The 19,414-nt window shown below is 35.1% G+C and overlaps 1 protein-coding gene across 2 annotated transcripts in view; it reads right to left on the bottom strand.

Moving 5' to 3' along the window:
• Positions 1 to 262: 262 nt before the first annotated feature.
• LOC122508726 overlaps positions 263 to 19,414 on the bottom strand; it is a 176,821-nt gene continuing 157,669 nt past the window's right edge. The window contains exons 3-4 of one of the 2 annotated variants that reach the window (XM_043622244.1): positions 1,868 to 2,093; positions 263 to 1,791 (exon numbers count right to left, since the gene is read on the bottom strand). In XM_043622244.1, coding sequence (XP_043478179.1) covers positions 655 to 1,767 — 1,113 coding nt within the window. In that variant the 5' untranslated portion in view covers positions 1,768 to 1,791; positions 1,868 to 2,093 and the 3' untranslated portion in view covers positions 263 to 654. Of the gene's footprint in view, positions 2,094 to 19,414 lie in introns of both variants that reach the window. The other variant, XM_043622245.1, reaches the window with a different exon arrangement.

The following is a 19,414-nucleotide window of genomic DNA, read 5'->3' as shown; positions in this document are numbered from 1 at the left end:
CATAATAAAATACTACCCAATTTAAAATAAAGAAATTAAAATTTTTATTTCTTCAAGACACAATGATACATAATGAACAAAACGTATTATTTAGAGATTTTTCATAAATGTAATTAGAAGAATGCACAACGGTGCTAACGAAATGATATATAATTTTATATATTAAAAAAAAATATAAATTTTTCTTTTTTTTTTTTTTGTAACGAATCAGATCAGAAATTATTTTTAAACGAAATTGTTAGAAACAATCGACGAGGTGTGATTTAAACTATATAACTATACATAATATCTCTATACAACTAATCATACGAAATAAAGGTTTCATCGAGATAAATGCTCTAATTAGTAAATAGTCCAACGGGACTGGGAATTTGTCGATCTAAGTGAGTCAAAACTAAATGGCAAAGTACAAGTACTATAGGCCATATCCGACCAAATAATAAAAAAAAGGTACAGCAATTGTTGCAATTCTTAATCTGATTACAAAATAAAATTATTTATCACTTTCTCAATACCAAATTATGGTAATAGTCAACCATTAACCAAAAAAATTACTTTGTAATAATCTAGTATTAGTTTGAAAGGAAAAATGAAAGAGATTCTCGTAAAAAAAAATAACTATTATAATCAATTCGATTCGGGACAGGGAATAAGCTATTGTTTTCGTGACTTGCGAAAATAGTCCTTTCCTTCGATCTTTTCCTTTCCGTCGCAATCGGGACAATTTAGTGATGTATATCCAGGCAGTCCGCAGTGGAAACAAAATCTGAACAGAAAAGGCTTGGGGCAAGAAGGATAGCGATGGTTAGGATCGGCACAATTCCAGCAACCAATTTTTGGTTTTGATCGATAGTAAGAATAAACGGGTTTTGGTAATTGAGGGGACGGATCTCGGAGGGGGGGCTCTTTTCGTTTTATCGACTTATTTTCCTCGACGTGTGTGGGAGCAGAGGGAGCGTGACAACGTTTGGGGCAGCCATTGCCCCGCAATATTTCGTCATCTTTAGAATTCTCGGATTCCGAGGTCACGTCAAGCAAATTTTCGGGTTTGGGATTCTTTACAGGAATTATTTTAGGAATGGTTCCAGTATATTTAGTTGTAGGGTCTAACATCACGGGGTTTTTCTCATTTTCCTTTGTCGTGTCGTTTTCCGGCGATGGCGGGGCGTCTTTGGAAGCGGTAGAATTTTGTCCATTCACAGAAGGCATCACGACTGGATTTTTCGTAGAATTCACACCCAGTGTTGGTACGCTAGAATTCAGGTCGGTTTCGATTGTCGGCGGCACGGATGGCTGAATCGAGGGGTCCAACTTTGGTTCGTCAGACTGTGGTTTGATAGGCTGAAGATGTGAGGGTAGTGCAATAGAAATAGCAGAACCTTCACTCACAGATTCTGATGATCCTGTCGATCGCGAGTCGTTCGGATGGAGCGGACGATCGTCGTTGACAACCTCTATTGAGGCGGGAGATATAAGGACAGCACATCTGTCGCAATAAACCTTGATTGCATCTTTCTGCGGGTGATTCGATGATGGATTCATTTTCTCAGTATTGTAGTTCTTTCTTAGCTTCCTAACCTTGGTTTTCAGCTTGGCGGTACGACAGCGTTCTTGGTCCAATTGGGAAACTAACTTGTGCAGTGAGACTACCAGCCGATATGATTCTGCTTGTGATTTCGCCAAGGATTCCTGCAAACGTAGGCGGGTCATTGGTTGAAGAATATCGGACTCAGCGAGGGAATCAACTAGCGGTCTATCGTCAGTCATCGCGGGCGGTCTCAGCGAATAATCCTAAAATTTAGAACGAGAGTGAGTAAATATCATAAAAGTGGAAAATATAACAACAAAATACGAATGGGAATATTACAATTGATTTATTCTCGTGCTCTTTTGACGTGATCTCGGCCTTTCCTTGAAAATTTCCTATTACAATTGGGACAATTTACTGAAGTATACTCTGAGTTTCCGCAAAGAAAACAAAATTTACTCGTAAAAGATTTCGGGCATGACGAATGTCTATGGCCAATATCTAGACAATTCCAACATCTCGGAGGCGTGGCTTCAGCCATGGCGCTGGGTCTCAGAGAATATTCCTAAAATTAGAGTGTAAATAAGTCCCAAAGAAAATTTATTAAATCTCAAAATTTTAATCCTTATTTATTTACAAAATTTATATTTATCTATTTAAAAAAAAAATTAATTTATTTACAAAATCTTTTTTTTTTATTTATTTAAAAAAAAAAATTAATTTATTTACAAAAATTAATTTATATACCGAAAATTAATTTATTTATACAAAAAAAATCAAATTTATTATAAAAAAAAATTATTTATTCGGCTAGATTAACATTGTCGTTGGGTCCGCGATGGGGTTTTAGGTCTTCAATATGAACTTTTCTCACCTTTTTATTATTTAAATCACTAATATCATATACAAGTGACGAATATACTTTGGAAATCTTAAAGGGGCCAGAAAAAGGAGGACACAATTTAGCGGCAATATTTTTCTCCTTCGAAGATAGTTGGTGTGTACGCGCTAATACTAAATCACCAATGTGATAACGAAACTCTCTTCGTCGAAGATTGTAATATTTCGATTGTCTCGCAAAAGCATCGTCGAGATTTTTAACAACCCAATCGCGAACTATATTCATTTTCTTCATTCTCTCATTCCAACTGGATGGAGATTGAGTTTCTACTTCGGTAACATTTTCAATCTTTTTGCGTAAACTATTAATGGGTTTAGGTTCGCGACCTAAATTCAGAAAAGCAGGTGTGGCTTTAATACTGCTGTGATAAGCTGTATTGTACGCAAATTTAAATTCGGGAAGATGCATATCCCATTCTCGGTGATCCTTTTTTATATAGGAAATAATCATCGTCTTCAACACTCTATTCACTCTTTCTACAGGATTGGCCTGTGGGTGATATGGCGGCGTAGTAGAGTGGAAAATATTATATTCTTTAGTCAAAGATCGAATAACGCTATTGATAAACTCAGTACCGTTATCGCTCAAGATCACTTGGGGAGTACCCCAGCGGTTAATAACGAGTTCTCGAAACAATTCGCAAATTTTCTTTCCGTTCGCTACTCTTAAGGGAGCGCACTCAATCCATTTAGTAAACAAATCTTGTATTACCAAGATGTACTGAAATTGAGCTTTGCTACGAGGAAGAGGTCCGATGATATCTAACGCAACGACAGTCCAAGGTTCTTCGGTAACGCGACGTCCCATGGGACCTGGTGGAAGAGATTGTTCTACTTTGCAAGTACTACAAATGGAACAATTTCTAATATACGCTACTACATTTCGGAAACAGTGTGGCCAATAATAACTTTTAGTTATTCGCAAATACGTCTTTTGAGCTCCGAGATGGCCCGCTTGAGGATCGTTGTGAGCTTCAACAATAATATTTTTCTGCTCGTTTTCCTCAGGAACATATTTCCACGCGTCAAGATCTTTGTCCAAAGATTCTAAATACAAGTCAGGTCGATAATAATATAGACGTTTGTCTATAATTTTCCATAGAGGAAATTTTTCGGGAAATTCGGCTACCGTCATATATCGCCTAAAATACCATGAGTCATGGGGATCTTTGACTACATTTAAAGTCTCAGTACTTATATCTTCGCTAATACGAGAGAGTGCGTCGGGCACGTGGTTTAGGGAACCTTTTCGATAAACAATTTCATAATTATAACCCATCAGAGCTAATGCCCATCGACCCAAACGACCGGAAGGTTTCTTTAAATTGTCGAGCCACTTCAAGCTAGCGTGATCGGTTATAACAGTGAAATGAGAGGCAGCTAAATAATAATCGAATTTTTCGATTGCCCACTTCACGGCCAAACATTCTTTCTCGGTGACCGTGTAATTTCGCTCAGCATCGTTCATAGATCTGCTCGCATACGCAATTACACGTTCAACGCCATCTATATTCTGTGTCAAAACAGCACCTACGCCATAATCACTGGCATCTGTTTGTAACACAAAATCAAGCTCAAAATCAGGGCACGCTAATATCGGAGAACTTGTCAACTTTTCTTTTAAACTTTCGAACGCTATTTGTTGACTTTCTCCCCAGGACCATTTTACATTCTTTTTTAGCAGAGCATGTAGAGGAGACGCAATAGTCGCAAAGTCAGGTATGAATCGCCGATACCATGACGTCATGCCTAAAAATCTACGCAATTGTTTTATTGTACGAGGAGCGGGGTAATTGAGTACAGGCTCAATTTTTTCCGGGTCAGGTTGAAGACCATTTTCGTTGACTAGGTAACCGAGGTAACGGACCTGCGTACAACAAAATTCACATTTTTCTGGACTCAATTTTAAATCGGCTAGTTTAATAGCATCGAGGACCTTTTTCAGCCACTCTAAATGCTCAGTGAAAGTCTCGGTGACGATAATAATATCGTCTAAGTAGACGAAAACAAAAGGATCCATATTTTTGACGACACCATCTAATAATCTCTGAAAAGTGGCGGGGGCGTTGGTAAGCCCAAACGGCATTCTTTTAAATTGGAAGAGTCCACGTCCTGGGACAGTAAAAGCTGTTTTCGGACGGCTATCAGGGTGAAGTGGAACTTGCAAAAAACCTTTTTGCATGTCTAATTTCGTAATGAATTTCGCGTGACGTAATCTATCCAAAATGGCGCTAATATATGGAATCGGATAAGCGTCTTTTTTCGTAACACCGTTAACTTTACGGAAGTCAAGGCATACGCGATACGTACCATCAGGCTTTCTGACCATAATAATAGGCGAAGACCAATCTGAATCTGACGGCTCGATGACGTCATCTTTGATCATTTCGTCTATTTCCTTATGCATTTCAGCAAGTACTTTTGGCGAGACTAAATAATACCTCTGCTTAATCGGCAAGGCATCACCAGTATTAATTACATGCTGAGTTTTGTTAGTCAGTCCGAGTTTATCGCAAGGAGGGGGTAATTCGCGTCTTAGAAAATCGGCTAATTCATCCGCTTGTTGTTTAGTAAGTTCGCGAATTCCGAAACAGACGTTATTAACATTATCTTCATCTTTAAATTTAAATACGCGATTAGGACTATGCTGGAAGAACCAAGACCTATTTTCAAAATTAGTCACTATTTGAAAAGTTCGCAAAAAATCAAGTCCTACAACTAATGAGTACGGGAGACTATTTAATACTCGAGCATTGATCTCTTTAATTTGACCCTTAAGATCGATCGGTAACAAAACTTCTTTAGAAACAGCTTCGACTTCGCCATTCGCAAATTGAACCTTACCAGAGCTCTCTATGATTTTTAGATTGAGCTTTTCGATTAATTCGACTCCTTTTGAGCCTATAAAGGTGCGAGAAGCTCCGCTATCAACAAGGGCTGTGAATGGTATGCCTTGTATCTCGAACTCGACAAATAGTAAAGATTCGGTACGGTTCAATAATATCGCATTATACGATAATTCAGCTGTTTTTAAACTTTTGAAAGAAAGTTTTAAATTTAACTTACTCACGTCAATGCCTAATTTTTCAGAATGGTTACTGTCAAACAATAAATTGCAATTTTCATTATCCGAATCGAAAGGTAAAGATGTTTCGCTAAATATTTCGCAATCTGAATCGTGAGATAAGGAAGATTCGCTATTATAGTCACAATGTACATGACCTTTATCGATTATATTATAGGCGGGCTCTATAGTACTAGTCGGAACCGAGTTAGCCCTAATTGACGGTTCCCTTATTTGTTTCCCTGACACGCGGTACAGTTGGGACGAGTGACGTCTCGTTTACCACAGCCAAAACAATAAATATTTCTATGCTCCGTACAATCATAACTTCTATGTCCTTCTTTACTACAGTTTCAACATGTAAGATTATTCTTTCGCGATTTCGGGGAATCGTTAGAAACATCGGCGGAAGCTTTCTCTTTAACTTGTGACTTCGACTTATTTCGGTCGCTAGTATCGTTTTTAACAGGGTTTTTCACTTTATCTTTATCAACTGATTTATTAGGTTTCTTTTCATTTGTTAAAAAGAAACTATCAACTTCTTCTTCGGAAGAATCAGCTACAAAATTCAAATTTTCCTTTCTTTTATGGATATTACGACCGCGAGGTTCTCGATACGCGAGATCCGGTAACAAGGATCGCTCAGGAGTGGGGGGAGGTCTATACGACTTCGCCACACGATATGTTTTCTCAGCGGCTATCGCGAGGTCTTCGAGCAATTCACGAGAAACGGCTTCATATCGACGAACGGCAACTTGTAGTCTAGGAAGTAAATTACGATGGGCGTAACTTATTTCTTCCATCTCGGTGAGGGGAGGGGAGACTCGTTCGAACATCGACCACATACAAGTCAAGTAGTCCGCTACTCTTTCGTTCTCACCTTGCGTTCTACGATAGATTTCCTGCCTAAGCTCGAATTGGAAATCAACGTCCGCGAAACGAGTCCTAAAAGCGCGAGTAAATTGATTGAAAGTCCGCCATTGATATTTTGAACCTCGAAACCAATTTAACGCAATACCAGATAAAAAGAACGGAAGAATTCTTAACAAATCTTCGTCTCGAATAGGAAAAAAGGTTCTACCTTCTTCGAGGCGACGCAAAAATGACTCAGCGTCCTCTTGACTAGATCTAGCGAACTTAAGGTTCCATTTGCGCATAGTTCCGTAAGCGGAAGCTGCGGAAGTGCCATAAGGGCGTGACCTTGGTCGAAAATCATTTTCGTAATTATCGGAAGCGTCACTATAATCCGAAGGATAATCATCAGTGTCAAGATAGGGTCGGTAATGGTTATTTTCGCGAAGTGGTCTGCCATAACGATCATAACGAGGTCCTCTATTTTCATATGGCGATCGAGAGGAACTTTCCTGAAATCGAACGCTACGAAATTCAGGTTCAAAGCGAGAATGATAAACATAATTATCTCGACGAGAGTCGGATAATCCTCTTTCGGGAACAGGCTCAAAATTTTCATACGCGCGAGTTCTAGAGTTAGTATAATTTTCATCTCGAATTTCTCTAGGTAGACGAACAGGTGCATTATTGCGATAATATCTATCAGTATGTGAAGTCACGATATTGTCAACGGGGCGAGTAGTATTCAATCTTCGGTTAACGTTGCCTTGACCTAGATTCATCCTATCGAATTCTCTCAATACGGGAGTTTCGCTACGTCGATTCAGGTGTTGTTGTATTTCGCGATTTCGCTCGAAGGTGTCGACTAATTCATTAGTGTTTCGTCTCCTTCGTTCTCTATCTCGATTCTCAAAATTATCTACTACGTGAACTTCTTCGGTTCGAGTCCTGTGTATCGTTCCAGTGTAAATGGGGGGAGCGCTAGTCAAGTGTGCAGGGAGCGAGGAGACTACGGTAGTGTGGGAAGGCGAAACGCGAGATGAGGGGAACGTAGGCTCAGCGGACGTGGTGGGGAGAGAAGGGTGAGAGGTACGCTCAGCAGAGGGATTGAGAGAACCGGTATCTCGACTAATTTCCTCCGTTAAATTTCCAAAACTTTCTTCGTTAACTTCGCGGTTTGTTTCTTCGTGAAACGAGCTAGATGCATTCTCAGGTATGGTTTGAAGGTCGTGCCTGGTTACAGTTCCAATACCTGAGTCAGCGGATGACTCTCTACGTCCGTTTTCATAACGAAAAAGTCTCTCTCGGAGAACAGGAACAATTCCGCTAATCGATAAATTTCGCGATTCTAGTTCCGTAACTAGATCGACTTTCCGAAGGGAATAAGCCCACTCGCGAATTCTTTTAGGTGACAAATTCATTTTAACTTCTCGTTGCATCCGTTTGCTTTATGATTATTAAGAATTATGTTATTTAAGGAATTAATTTTATTTAATTCGATTATTTTAAATCCTGAATGTATTAAGTCGGGCTTTGGGGTGAAGGTTTTGAGTATAGTGATCAACCATATAATATTGATTAATGTAATAATCACGGTATTTATCACGCAATTACAAAAGAAAATTATTGGGAATCCTTTTACATCAGAAACAAATTAATCGCAAAAATGAAAAATTAAAAAAAAGTTTTCGTTGCTTTATCCGAAGCTAATCAATTCAACATCATTTTCAAAAAAAATAAACGCACAAAATGTTAAATTAAGAATAAATTTAAGGGGGGAAATATAATTTAAAATTATTTTAGTTTTAAACCCGTCCAAGAAAATGATCAAAAGAAATATTATTAGAGTATTATTATGAGAACATTAAAAATAATTTTAAGAACGCATTATAATAGTGAATTTAGGTTTCAAAATTAAACATCCGAAATAAAAAAAAATGTTTCCTAGCGTAAAATAAATTTTCTAAAATCAGAAAGTATTAAATATTTCACGCGAGATATCTTACTACGTGAGAAAAACAATTGCTAAAATTCGATAATTTAAGAAGAATTGGGGCACGAGAGAAAATTACGCTAAGTCGCAAAAAAGGGGGGAACATATGTTTTGCAAATACATGATTAATTTGCAAACTAGTTTTAATTTATAAGGTCAACATTTTGTTAACCAAATAAATAATATACGAAATATATATACACAAAATACCAATAATATACACAAAATTATCAAATCATCAATTTAATATACAGAAATTAAATATTCAGCAAAATAATAAATCACATAAATTTTTCAATATAATATAAAATAAAATTAGCACATGGTATCAAATAATATTTTATTCTGGGATTTGAGTTTGATAAACTTCGCTTATTTCGTGCCTGTGAGTCAGAGTCGTACGCAAGGACATAAACACGATCTATTGTGTTCGAAATTCAAACAAGTGTTTCGAAACAGCAAAATAAATTTATCAAAATTTTCTCGATTTAACGCGAGAATAAAACCAAATATATTTTTCGTAATCAAATTTTAACTTTAATATTCGAATAGCCGAAAATTAATTTTTCATAGCAGCAAAACTTTCAAAAAAATTTAGAATACACTCCCAACAAATTAAAACACAGCGAGTTAACAATATTTAATGTTAGGCTGCCCCACGTTGGGCGCCATTGTGAGAGAATAAAAAATAATAATTTTACAATGGCACATAGTGGTGATTACACAGATATTCAACAATAAAACTATTCAAAATTGAAAATCTCAAAATCAATAAAACCTGTAAAATTCTTATTTTATTGCAATCCCTTCGCTGTTCAAGGATATATGCAACTCACCTTCGGAATTGTATTTGAACCATTTAACATAAGGAGGTTGGGCGCCAGGCTCACCTATGAGCCAACGTCACCACCAAAAATAACCAAACAATTTGTCTTGAGGAAACTAGACCACCAGGTTAATTCCTCAGAGACTACTCGTCACCAAAAAAACTCAAAATATCCGAATCAATCAAACAAAATCTCAAGATAAATCTTTAATCAAACGAATGAGGTTCAAATACAATTTACCGGCATGTCACAAATTTGTTCTAGCTAACTCAGCACAAAATAAGGGAAAGCATTGGGCGTAGGGTTTTGTTGGGGTGTAAATTAGTCACAAAAAAATCAAATCATAATCAATAATTATTAACAAAATTGTATTCCAAATCAATTTTCGGCTATTTACAAAAAAAGGGGGCTTTGACCATGATATTATTCCAAAATATTCGAAATAAGAACGCGAAGTTCACAAAATAATCATCTCTACTAAACTAAGATATTTCGCAAAATATCGGCAATATTCCACACAAAAAATCATAACGTTAATGATTACAAAAAAAAATTATGATAATCTACTTTTATTTTACAAGGGAAAATCATCACTAACGAAAATTAATTTCTACTCAAGAAAAACGCGACATTTTGAAAATTTATCATGTAAAGAAAAGGGTCGCTACACGAGGTATCACGAAGTCTCTCAAACTCAAGGATATACATTTTTACACACAATAATCAAAATAATAATTCGAAATGAGCACCATTGTTATTTGTTAAAGATCAAGTCTAGTCATTTTAGACTGTTTTAAAACCGCAAAAGAACTTAAGAAACCACGAGGTCAAAAGTGGCGTCATTCCGAAAGGAAAAGTGAAAAATCCACATTCCCTATGCAAAAAAATACTTTACTCGACAAAATAGATAATAAACGAGAATGTGAATTTTTAGACAATTGAGTATCGACTCACCAAACAAATGTAAATCGGCTACGGCTCTTAAAAGACCCACAAACGACGAAGTTCCTCGTGTTGGACACCTGTTCCTTCACAAACGCAACGAATGACAATCAAATTTTCACAAAATCTAATCTCAGAGAGTGCTCTCGCGAGTGTGTGGAGCACGTTTTTCGTAGATTCGCCGGTAGCGTCTAATGACGAGCCCAACCAAACCTACGGTGCTCGCGCGCGCTAATAGTTCGCGACAGAGAAGTGGCGGCAAATCATTTCAAATTCAAAATGATATAATTCGACAAAACGCAAATTAATTATTTTTATCATTCAAACATCCATTCCATATAATAATAGTAATAACCGTAGAATGTAAATGCAATATAACTAATATTCGGCAATATAGTAATTAACATAACAGGTTATTTAAATTTGAAATTTATAAATTCGAAGTATCGACCACAACGATAACTAAATAGCTAATCTAATATTTAATTGACCAATTAATCGATGAACTAAATTAAGCATATATAATTAATTACAAAAGCAATAAAAATTACCGCAATTAAACAAATGTAGAAACTATTCTAATTCGAATCAAAATTACGCAAATAAACGCACTAACTTTAATTAACAAGACTACTAAATTTTTATACTAATAAAAATTACCAAACCACAAAATTAGCTAAACTTAATACTCCAAAACATTAACAAAATTAACAAAATTAAAATCGCCGAAATTAACCAAATTTAGCAAAATAACCAAAATTAGCAAAATTAAGCAAAACTACAAAACAACTACATTTAGTAAAATAAAGAAATTAACAAAATTAAGCAAAACTATAAAACAACTAAATTCAGTAAAATAAAGAAAATGCAATAACATTAATAATAATAAGCGAGAGCTATTTTTCAAAGTTGGGGTCAGGAACTCTTCTCCAGGTGGAACAATAGTGAGTTGGAGTTGTTGTCGTCCACAGCCATAACCAATTTTTATCGAAGCTTTCGATGAATAGGATGTCGACGAGGCCTCTGTCGACAATCCCGTTGGTGCACCCAACATTAACTGGTAACAGCATATGGAAGTGGCTTATCCATGTGAGTGTGGAGTGCGTGTCAAAATTCCAAAATTGGATTTGGTCCGAAACCAAACCACTTGATGTGTTAAAAAAAAAAACAACAGGCGAAAACAGCCAAATATTAAAATCCTCTCCAATGTCCAAAATAAGGCAAATGCAGTCGAAATACGGCCTTTACAGGCCAAGATTCAGCACCAAATAGACAACAATAAAAACAGGGTCGTCACGTCCCCAAAATAAAATGCGAGATCGAACTGCCAGCAAAGCACCAAACAGCCAAAGTGCGGCAGCAAATCGCCAAAATGCGACATCGAACAGCCATTGTCTCGAGAGTAAGTGTGCGGCGTCAAACAGCCAGCAGGGCATCGTACAGCCAGTGTGATGTATGGTTAGACCAGAAACTCCTCCAAGACTACTATCGTTCCTTAGTTGTGGTGATGTAGAATGATGTCCAAAAATAGCTCACAGCGAACATAAAAAAAAATAAAGCAGTAAACAAAAAAAAATAATAATAAGCGCAAAATCATTGTGGTCGATCGCAGAGCAGAGGTTAATGCAGAAAAGTGTCCAACAGGAGAAGATCATTTTCTCCTAAATTTAATTTCTCTAATTATTAACTCGGGTGTAACGTGTAAAAAATATTCACGTTACATCAAACACCTCTCTATATGATATTATTTTATTCTCAGCATAATCAAGTTCATCATTCTCGTTATCACTATCACTAAAATTTTCTTTAGAATCATCTTCGACATCTGAAGTATTTGAATTAGGAATTATTGCTATATCAATGTTATCCTCGTCTTCAAATACTTCATTCGAAATTGTCTCAGAAGTATTAGATATTTTTTTTCAGAACTTCTTGTTCTTCGAGACATTTTACATTTAGATTTAAAAAAAAATTAATTAAAAAAATATATATTAATGACATTTCATCCGCCATATTGGATCCGCCATTTTGAATTTTTAAAAAAATTGCTTAAATTTGTTTCAATATTGTAACTCGGGGGTTTTCGGGGTCGCTGATTACGAATCCTATGTCAGTTTTTCAAAATTCAAAATAGCGGATCCAATATGGCGGACGAGATTTTCAAAAATTAGTTTAAATTTGCTTCAAAAACGTTACTTGGAGGTTTAAGGGCCGCTGATTACGAATCAGACGTCATATTTAAAAAAATTTTAAATTGAAAATGGCGGATCCAATATGGCGGACAAGATTTCAAAAATTACTTCTATTTGCTTCAAAACTGCTACTTAGGGGTTTTTGGAGACGCTGATTACGAATCTGATGTCAGTTTAAGTTTTATTGATAAAATAGTAGAAAAAAATCATCCATGCTCAATTTGAGCGCGGTTAGTGCTTGGATGGGTGACCCTCTGTGAATATCGCTACAGTCTCGGTTTTTTTGCTGATCGAGATATATTAAACGGGAGGTTTGACGCCCGAGGCTATGTTTATGCATTTGTGATGGCTATCCAAATGTACATTCATGACTCGAAGTCAATAAACCGGTTGTACTAGGGAAGTGGGTTTTCTGCAGTTTTCCTCTCCCCTGGCCAAATGTCCAGGCGAATGCGATTACTCCTTACCTAAGTCGGCTGCAGCCGCAAAAGTAGGGACCCCACAAGAGTTTGTGAGTTAGAAAGAGTTTAGTAGTGATGTTGAGGAGATTGTAAAGACCCGAAAGGGCATACAATGAAATCATACTAATAATAATAATAAAATAGTAATAAAAATAAACAAATGAATTTTCATATAAAAAATTGAATAATAATGGTATTTTTTTAGTATTTTTCGCCTACAAACAAAGATTTTTATTGGAAAAAATATGCTTCAAACATTAGGAAAATGAATTTTCTCAATTGGCAATTTTTTTGCGTTTTAAAAAACATATAAGGGAGGATGAGGCAAGGATACTTAGTGGCTGAATTGATTAAACGGCTTGTTCAAATTAGCGCGTCATTCATGATATTTTCGCGTCTTAGGGGCCATTCATTAATTACGTATGGGTATTGAGGGGAGGGGGGGTTTGGAAAATCTCTACATGACCTTACGTCGGGGGAGAGGGGTCAAAGCCAATCTTACGTAATATTTTATTAAAAGAAGAAATTCGCCCGGGTGCGAATTTAAACACAGATTTTACTCAATCAATATACGTATCGTAAAACGTAAACTTTGTCAGTAAGGTTGAGTCAACAATAGCACTCTTGAACGGAACGTAACGAAACAATGTACTTAGCACTGTTACGTTACGATTACGTTCCGTTCAAGGTACTATTGTGGACTCAACCTAAGTGTAGAATCACCATTACAGTCGAAGCACAAGTAAGGTTAGGTCTTTCTGTTTACATTCCTTCTGTCTGCCGACAACGTGTGCCGGCATTTGTTTTTCACAACGCGAAAAACATCTGTACAAAGTCAAATTATGTCGATATATAAAGATTTGTATGAAGCGTTTTCAAAACGTTACGCTAGTGAATTATCGAAACAAATTATTCAAGAAAAGTGCAATACTTGTTGTAAAAGCCTGAAAGACAAGTTTCGTAGCACCGAACTAAATAATGCTACAGATAAGAAAATTTTGGAATTAAAAGCTGAGACGAGAACCAAAAAGACAAGTTTGTTTCGATTTTTTGTTCAAGTAAGTAAAATCTTTATTTTTTCTTTAATTGCATCATATTTACGTGCTACAAATAAAACGGTAGATGCAGATTTGTGAAGGCTCACGGTTGAATTTATCTCAAAATCTTTGTCCACAAATTCGAAAATATTTAATGTGTTTAAATTTAAGTTTTAATATTTCTTTTTGATTAAAAATTGTAATGCATGGCATTTTTTTAAAAATGTTTGTTTTCTAATTTTTATTATCATTTTTATTTATATCATCATTTTGGTTACAATTTTTTAATTATTAAAGTAAAATGAAAATTTTTAAAATCTTTTTAAATGATTTGTTTTTAAAATAGTTAAAGATTATTATTCTAAAATTTAGTAAAAATGTTTACATTGAATAAAGTGATCGCAAATTAAATTAAAAAATGTATAAGTATTTCTAATTTTCAAAAAAATGTTTTATTGATCAATTTTGAAATAAGTAAATTGCAGAAAAAATCAAAATAGTATTGCATCAAACTTTTCAATAAAAAAGTTTTTGTTTGTTTATTTTTTTAACAATTTAAAAGTTGTCTATTTTAAAGCTAACAATGTGTAAATAAATTTGGGATTAGACTTTTTTAACGTTCGCGGACTCAATTTAAATCAAATTTAAAGTTTCTTTTCGTACGAGCGCACGCATAAAATTGTTTCAAAATTTAAAGGTACCAAAAAATTTAGAATTTGCAGAATAGAATTGCTAGAATTAAATTTAGTGTGTAGTAGTGCAGACGATTTCCGTTTCTTTCCATAGGAACTTACTTCTGCAAAACGTACGAGAATTGATAGACCATCTACTTCCAGTCAATTTGTCTCGGAATCTTCTGAGTCAGGTATCAACAATCAAGCACCTACTGACGATATTGAAAATATTTTTGTGGATCCGGGAGAGGATACAGAGGATCATCACGACGGAAGCGCAGTTCACGATCGCCGTCGCGCAGAAGAAATAAAATGTTGTAAAACATTAGATGAGCTGCACTCTAAAGTGGAGGAATTGGGGTACAAGATTTCAAGGAGTGCTCTTTATATTAGGTTCCTTCCTAAAAATTCTCGAACAGGACAAGGATCGCGTCACGTAGTGACAGTGCCGGTTCGTCTTTCCAAGCCGAGCAATGATTTGCATAAACAGCACCCCAATGGCAAGTTTTGCACTGCTACTATAAAGAACCTTGAATCACTTGCCTCATTGCTGGGACCAAAGCAGTGTGCCTTTGTGTCTCAAGATGATAAGGCTCGCGTGCCAATTGGGATTACCGCCGCGAAAGAACAGCAGTCTCTAGTAATGCATGTCGATTATAGGGTTCAGCTTCCTGACCATGACTTCGTTCTTGGAGAAAAGCATAAGCTGATACCCTTAGTTTATGCTGGAATATCTACTAAGCCGAACGGCAAAGGCGACCCCAACAATGTTACATACAGTGGCCCAACATTCGTTGCTGTTCGAAGTGGAAAGCACAGTCAGTCTACTGCGGCATCTCATGCGTATGATTTTCATACTTTATTAAAAGAGCCAAGCTTTTCAAATATTTTAAAAACTGATAACGGGGAAGTTAAGCCAGTTTTAATTGTAACTGTAGATGGGGGTCCAGATGAAAATCCTCGGTAAGTTCCGGCATAGAACTCAATATGTAAGAATAACATCGATAAGACAAACCTAATTTTTTCTCTTTCACAGGTTTCCTAAAAACATCGCATTTGCCGTTCAGCATTTCTTGAAATTAAATTTGGATGCCTTGTTTGTGGCTTCAAATGCTCCAGGGCGCAGTGCATACAATCGTGCCGAGCGCAGGATGGCTCCATTAAGCAAGCAGCTGACAGGAGTTATCCTGCCCCACGACACATATGGAAAGCACCTGGACACAAGAGGAAAAACTGCAGATCCTGAGCTTGAGCTGAAAAATTTCCAGGCTGCTGGTGAAGCTCTAGCTGATCTCTGGAATGAATTAATAATTGACTCCTATCCTGTAATCGCGCGATATGAAGGTTCGAACGCTGTAGCAGCGGTACCTGAGCCTGTAAATGCAGAGTGGTATGTCAACCACGTTTAGGGAATCGCAGTATTGTTTACAGGTTTCAACATTTCAAATGTATTTTTTCTTTTTTGACCGAACTTAATTTATAAATATTAACTTTTTTTAATAATTTGTACAGATTGTGAAATGCGACAATATTGATTGCTGCGAAGAACTACGCAGTGATCTCAAAATGATCCTTAAAGATGGATTTCTGCCACCACCAATACAGTTTGTCTAGGATCCGAATACGGGACGTCTACGCGGATTGAAAGCGCTAGAAAACATCCAAGGCTCTCATTTCTTACCACTTTTCCAAGCTATAGCTGTTCAGGTGCCAATCCCTCCTACCTATGAGATCCTACTGTACGATTTCGCGTGCCCTACAGTGCAAGGGGACGTCGAACATGGGCGCAGGATTTGCAAGGTGTGATTAATTTACATAAAAAATTTGTTTTCGATTTGAATATCAATGTTCGACCAAAAGTAATATTTCTTGTATATTATTTTATCATAGAAATGTGGGCTATATTTCGCGTCAATCACAGCTGCAGACAGGCATTGCCGTGCTGTCCATCCCCTAGCCTGGCCATTTTTGTAAAATTATTTAGTATCAATGAGTGCCGGGCTGAAAAAATTTCCCTTTCATCTAACAAAACAAATACAAAAATAATAAAGTGCATATGTGAATAATTAATGGACCCAAAAACTGATCGAATGTGAAAAAAGAGATTTTATTGCATTTTTGCAGCAATTTTTAATGTTTCTTTAAAGAAAATAGTTCTTTTCTGTATAGCTATACCAAAAATATAATATATATGTATATATATAAGAGACTTCTTTCCCTAAAATTTTTTTTTTAATTCAAAAATTGTTAATGATACGCCATTTTGAATTTTAATATTAATTTTATAAAATTGTGAATATCTGAGAATATTGTTTGTAGATTTTTATAAAATTTACACATTTTTCAGGTAAAAATTTGTAATTTGAAATAAAAATAAAGTTAATGAAAAAATTAATTTTTAAATAAAAAATGTTAGGTATATCTCCGGCTGCTACTATTAAAAAAATTGATTTTCAATAGATTTTCTTCAAATTTTGAGATAATGTTTCTTTGTAAATATTTAAATGTGGTAAATATTTCAAAACTCTTTGCCATGTCAAAAAACGAGATATTGTGGTTGACATTTTTTATTTTTAACACAGGAAAAAAAAAGTCTGACTCCGTTTACACCTTAAATTCAGCCCATGTATTTCTCATAAGTCTGTCCTTGATTAACCCCTTCAGTGTGTAGCTAAAATATAACAAAATGGTCCCAAAATGTGTAAGACCTTCTTGTGAATAAATTTTCATGACACTAGGTACTAAGGGGTTTTTGGGGTCGCTGATTACGATAGCGGTGTTAGTTTTAAAAAATTCAAAATGGCGGATCCAATATGGCGGACACGATTTTGAAAAATTCATTTGATTCGCTTAAAATTTGTAACTCGGGGGTTTTTGGGGTCGCTGATTACGAATATGTTATTAGTTTTTCAAAGTTTAAATGGTAAAAATTATAAAAAGAATTTATCCACTTTTAAAATTTTTCAAAATTTTTGGCGGCCATTTTGGATGAAAAATTATTTATTTTGAAAATCTGACTTCAGAATCGTGATCAGCGACCCCAAAAACCCCCGAGTAAGAGTTTTCAAAAGAATTTGTCGACTTTTAAAATTTTTCAAAATTGTTGGCGGCCATTTTGGATGAAAAATTATTTATTTTGAAAATCTGACTTCATAAATGTGATCAGCAATCCCAAAAACCGCCGAGTAAGAATTTTTAAAAGAATTTATCGACTTTTAAAATTTTTCAAAATTTTTGGCGGCCATTCTGGATGAAAAATTATGTATTCTAAAAATATGATTTCAGAATCGTTATTAGCGACCCCAAAAACCTCCGAGTAAGAATTTTTAATAGAATTTATCCACTTTTGAAAATTTTCAAAATTTTTGGCAGCCATTTTAAATAAAAAATTATTTATTTTGAAAATCTGATTAGGTATTCTAAAATTATGTATTCTAAAAATATGACTTTAGAATCGTTATCAGCGACCCCAAAAACCCCCGAGTAAGAATTTTCAAAAGAATTTGTCGACTTTTAAAATTTTTCAAAATTTTTGGCGGCCATTTTGGATGAAAAATTATTTATTTTGAAAATCTGACTTTAGAAATGTGATCAGCAATCCCAAAAACCCCCGAGTTAGAATTTTTAAAATAATTTATCGACTTTTAAAATTTTTGAAAATTTTTGGCGGCCATTTTGGATGAAAAATTATTTATTTTGAAAATCTGACTTCAGAAATGTGATCAGCGACCCCAAAAACCCCCGAGTAAAAGTTTTTGCGAATATATGTTAAGATGTTTTCTTGTTTGTGCCATGACGTGTATACACGTCATCCACTGTTTGGGCCAGTTTTTTTCATGACGTGTATACACGTCATCCACAGTCAAGGGGTTAATGGGGCTGACTCCATTTACACCTTAAATTCAGCCTCAAAAATAGGCTGAAAGTAAAACTTTTTTTTAGTGTGAACATAATCGCATGTAAAAGTTAAAGTTTGAACTTTAATATCTCAAAATTTAGCATCGCAAAGGGTTTTCAAATTTGTACCACATTTAAAGGGCACCCGAAGAGATATTTTCTTAAAATTTAAAGAAATTCTATGGAAAAACAATTTTTTCAAGAGTAGCAGCCAGAGGATTCAAATTTTTTTAGCATCGACAAAGATTTTCTATGGTGAAAAGCACAGAAAATTACTGTAGAGCCTTAAAAATTTCCAAAATTGATGAAGAAATTGTCGTTTATCATCAATTTTTCAAAAATTTAGAAACTGTTTGTACCACACTACCACAGGCCGACAGTATTTACAAGAAACAAAGAATAATTTTCCAAAGGTTTCAACGTGATAATTCCGAATCCAGCGTCATAGTAGACCCTGCACGTCAGGTTTTCGAGGTATTTTAACTTAAAAGTGCGAAAGACCAGTTTTTTAACATCAAAAAATAATTGTTATGCCAAATGTTCAATATTTCATCTGAAGACGCTACTTTTCTTCTTTAAAATACATTTTTGAAATTTAAATTATTTTCATTTTCCTCTGAGTAATCGTTCATTCTGTTTACTGAGTTTGGCAAATTCTTTGAAAACTAAGTAAAAACAAACAAACCTTTGATAATAATGAAGAAGAATATTACTACAAACCAGGATATAAATTTAAAATACTTCTGTGTATTTTCGGTACAACTGAATGCGAATATGATGTCAGATTTACCAAATCGTCTGCCATATACGATGATCCGCTATTTTGAATTTTGAAAATCTGACATAGAATTCGTATCCAGTTATACCGAAAATCTGCAGAACCATTTGAAATTTAGATGTTTGTAGTTAAATTTTTCTATATTATCGAAGTTTAGTCTATTTCTACTCAATTTTGGTAGAATTTGCCTAACTCACTAACAAATGAAGATTTTTTAAATATCCGAAATGAAAAAAAATCGAAAATTTTTGTCTTTAAATTATTGTATG

The sequence above is a fragment of the Leptopilina heterotoma genome, unplaced genomic scaffold, assembly GCF_015476425.1.
Source record: "Leptopilina heterotoma isolate Lh14 unplaced genomic scaffold, ASM1547642v1 Lhet_557, whole genome shotgun sequence".
Lineage (NCBI taxonomy): Eukaryota > Metazoa > Arthropoda > Insecta > Hymenoptera > Figitidae > Leptopilina > Leptopilina heterotoma.
The sequence above is the reverse complement of the archived record's forward strand: the minus strand, read 5'-3'. Positions and strand labels throughout refer to the sequence as shown.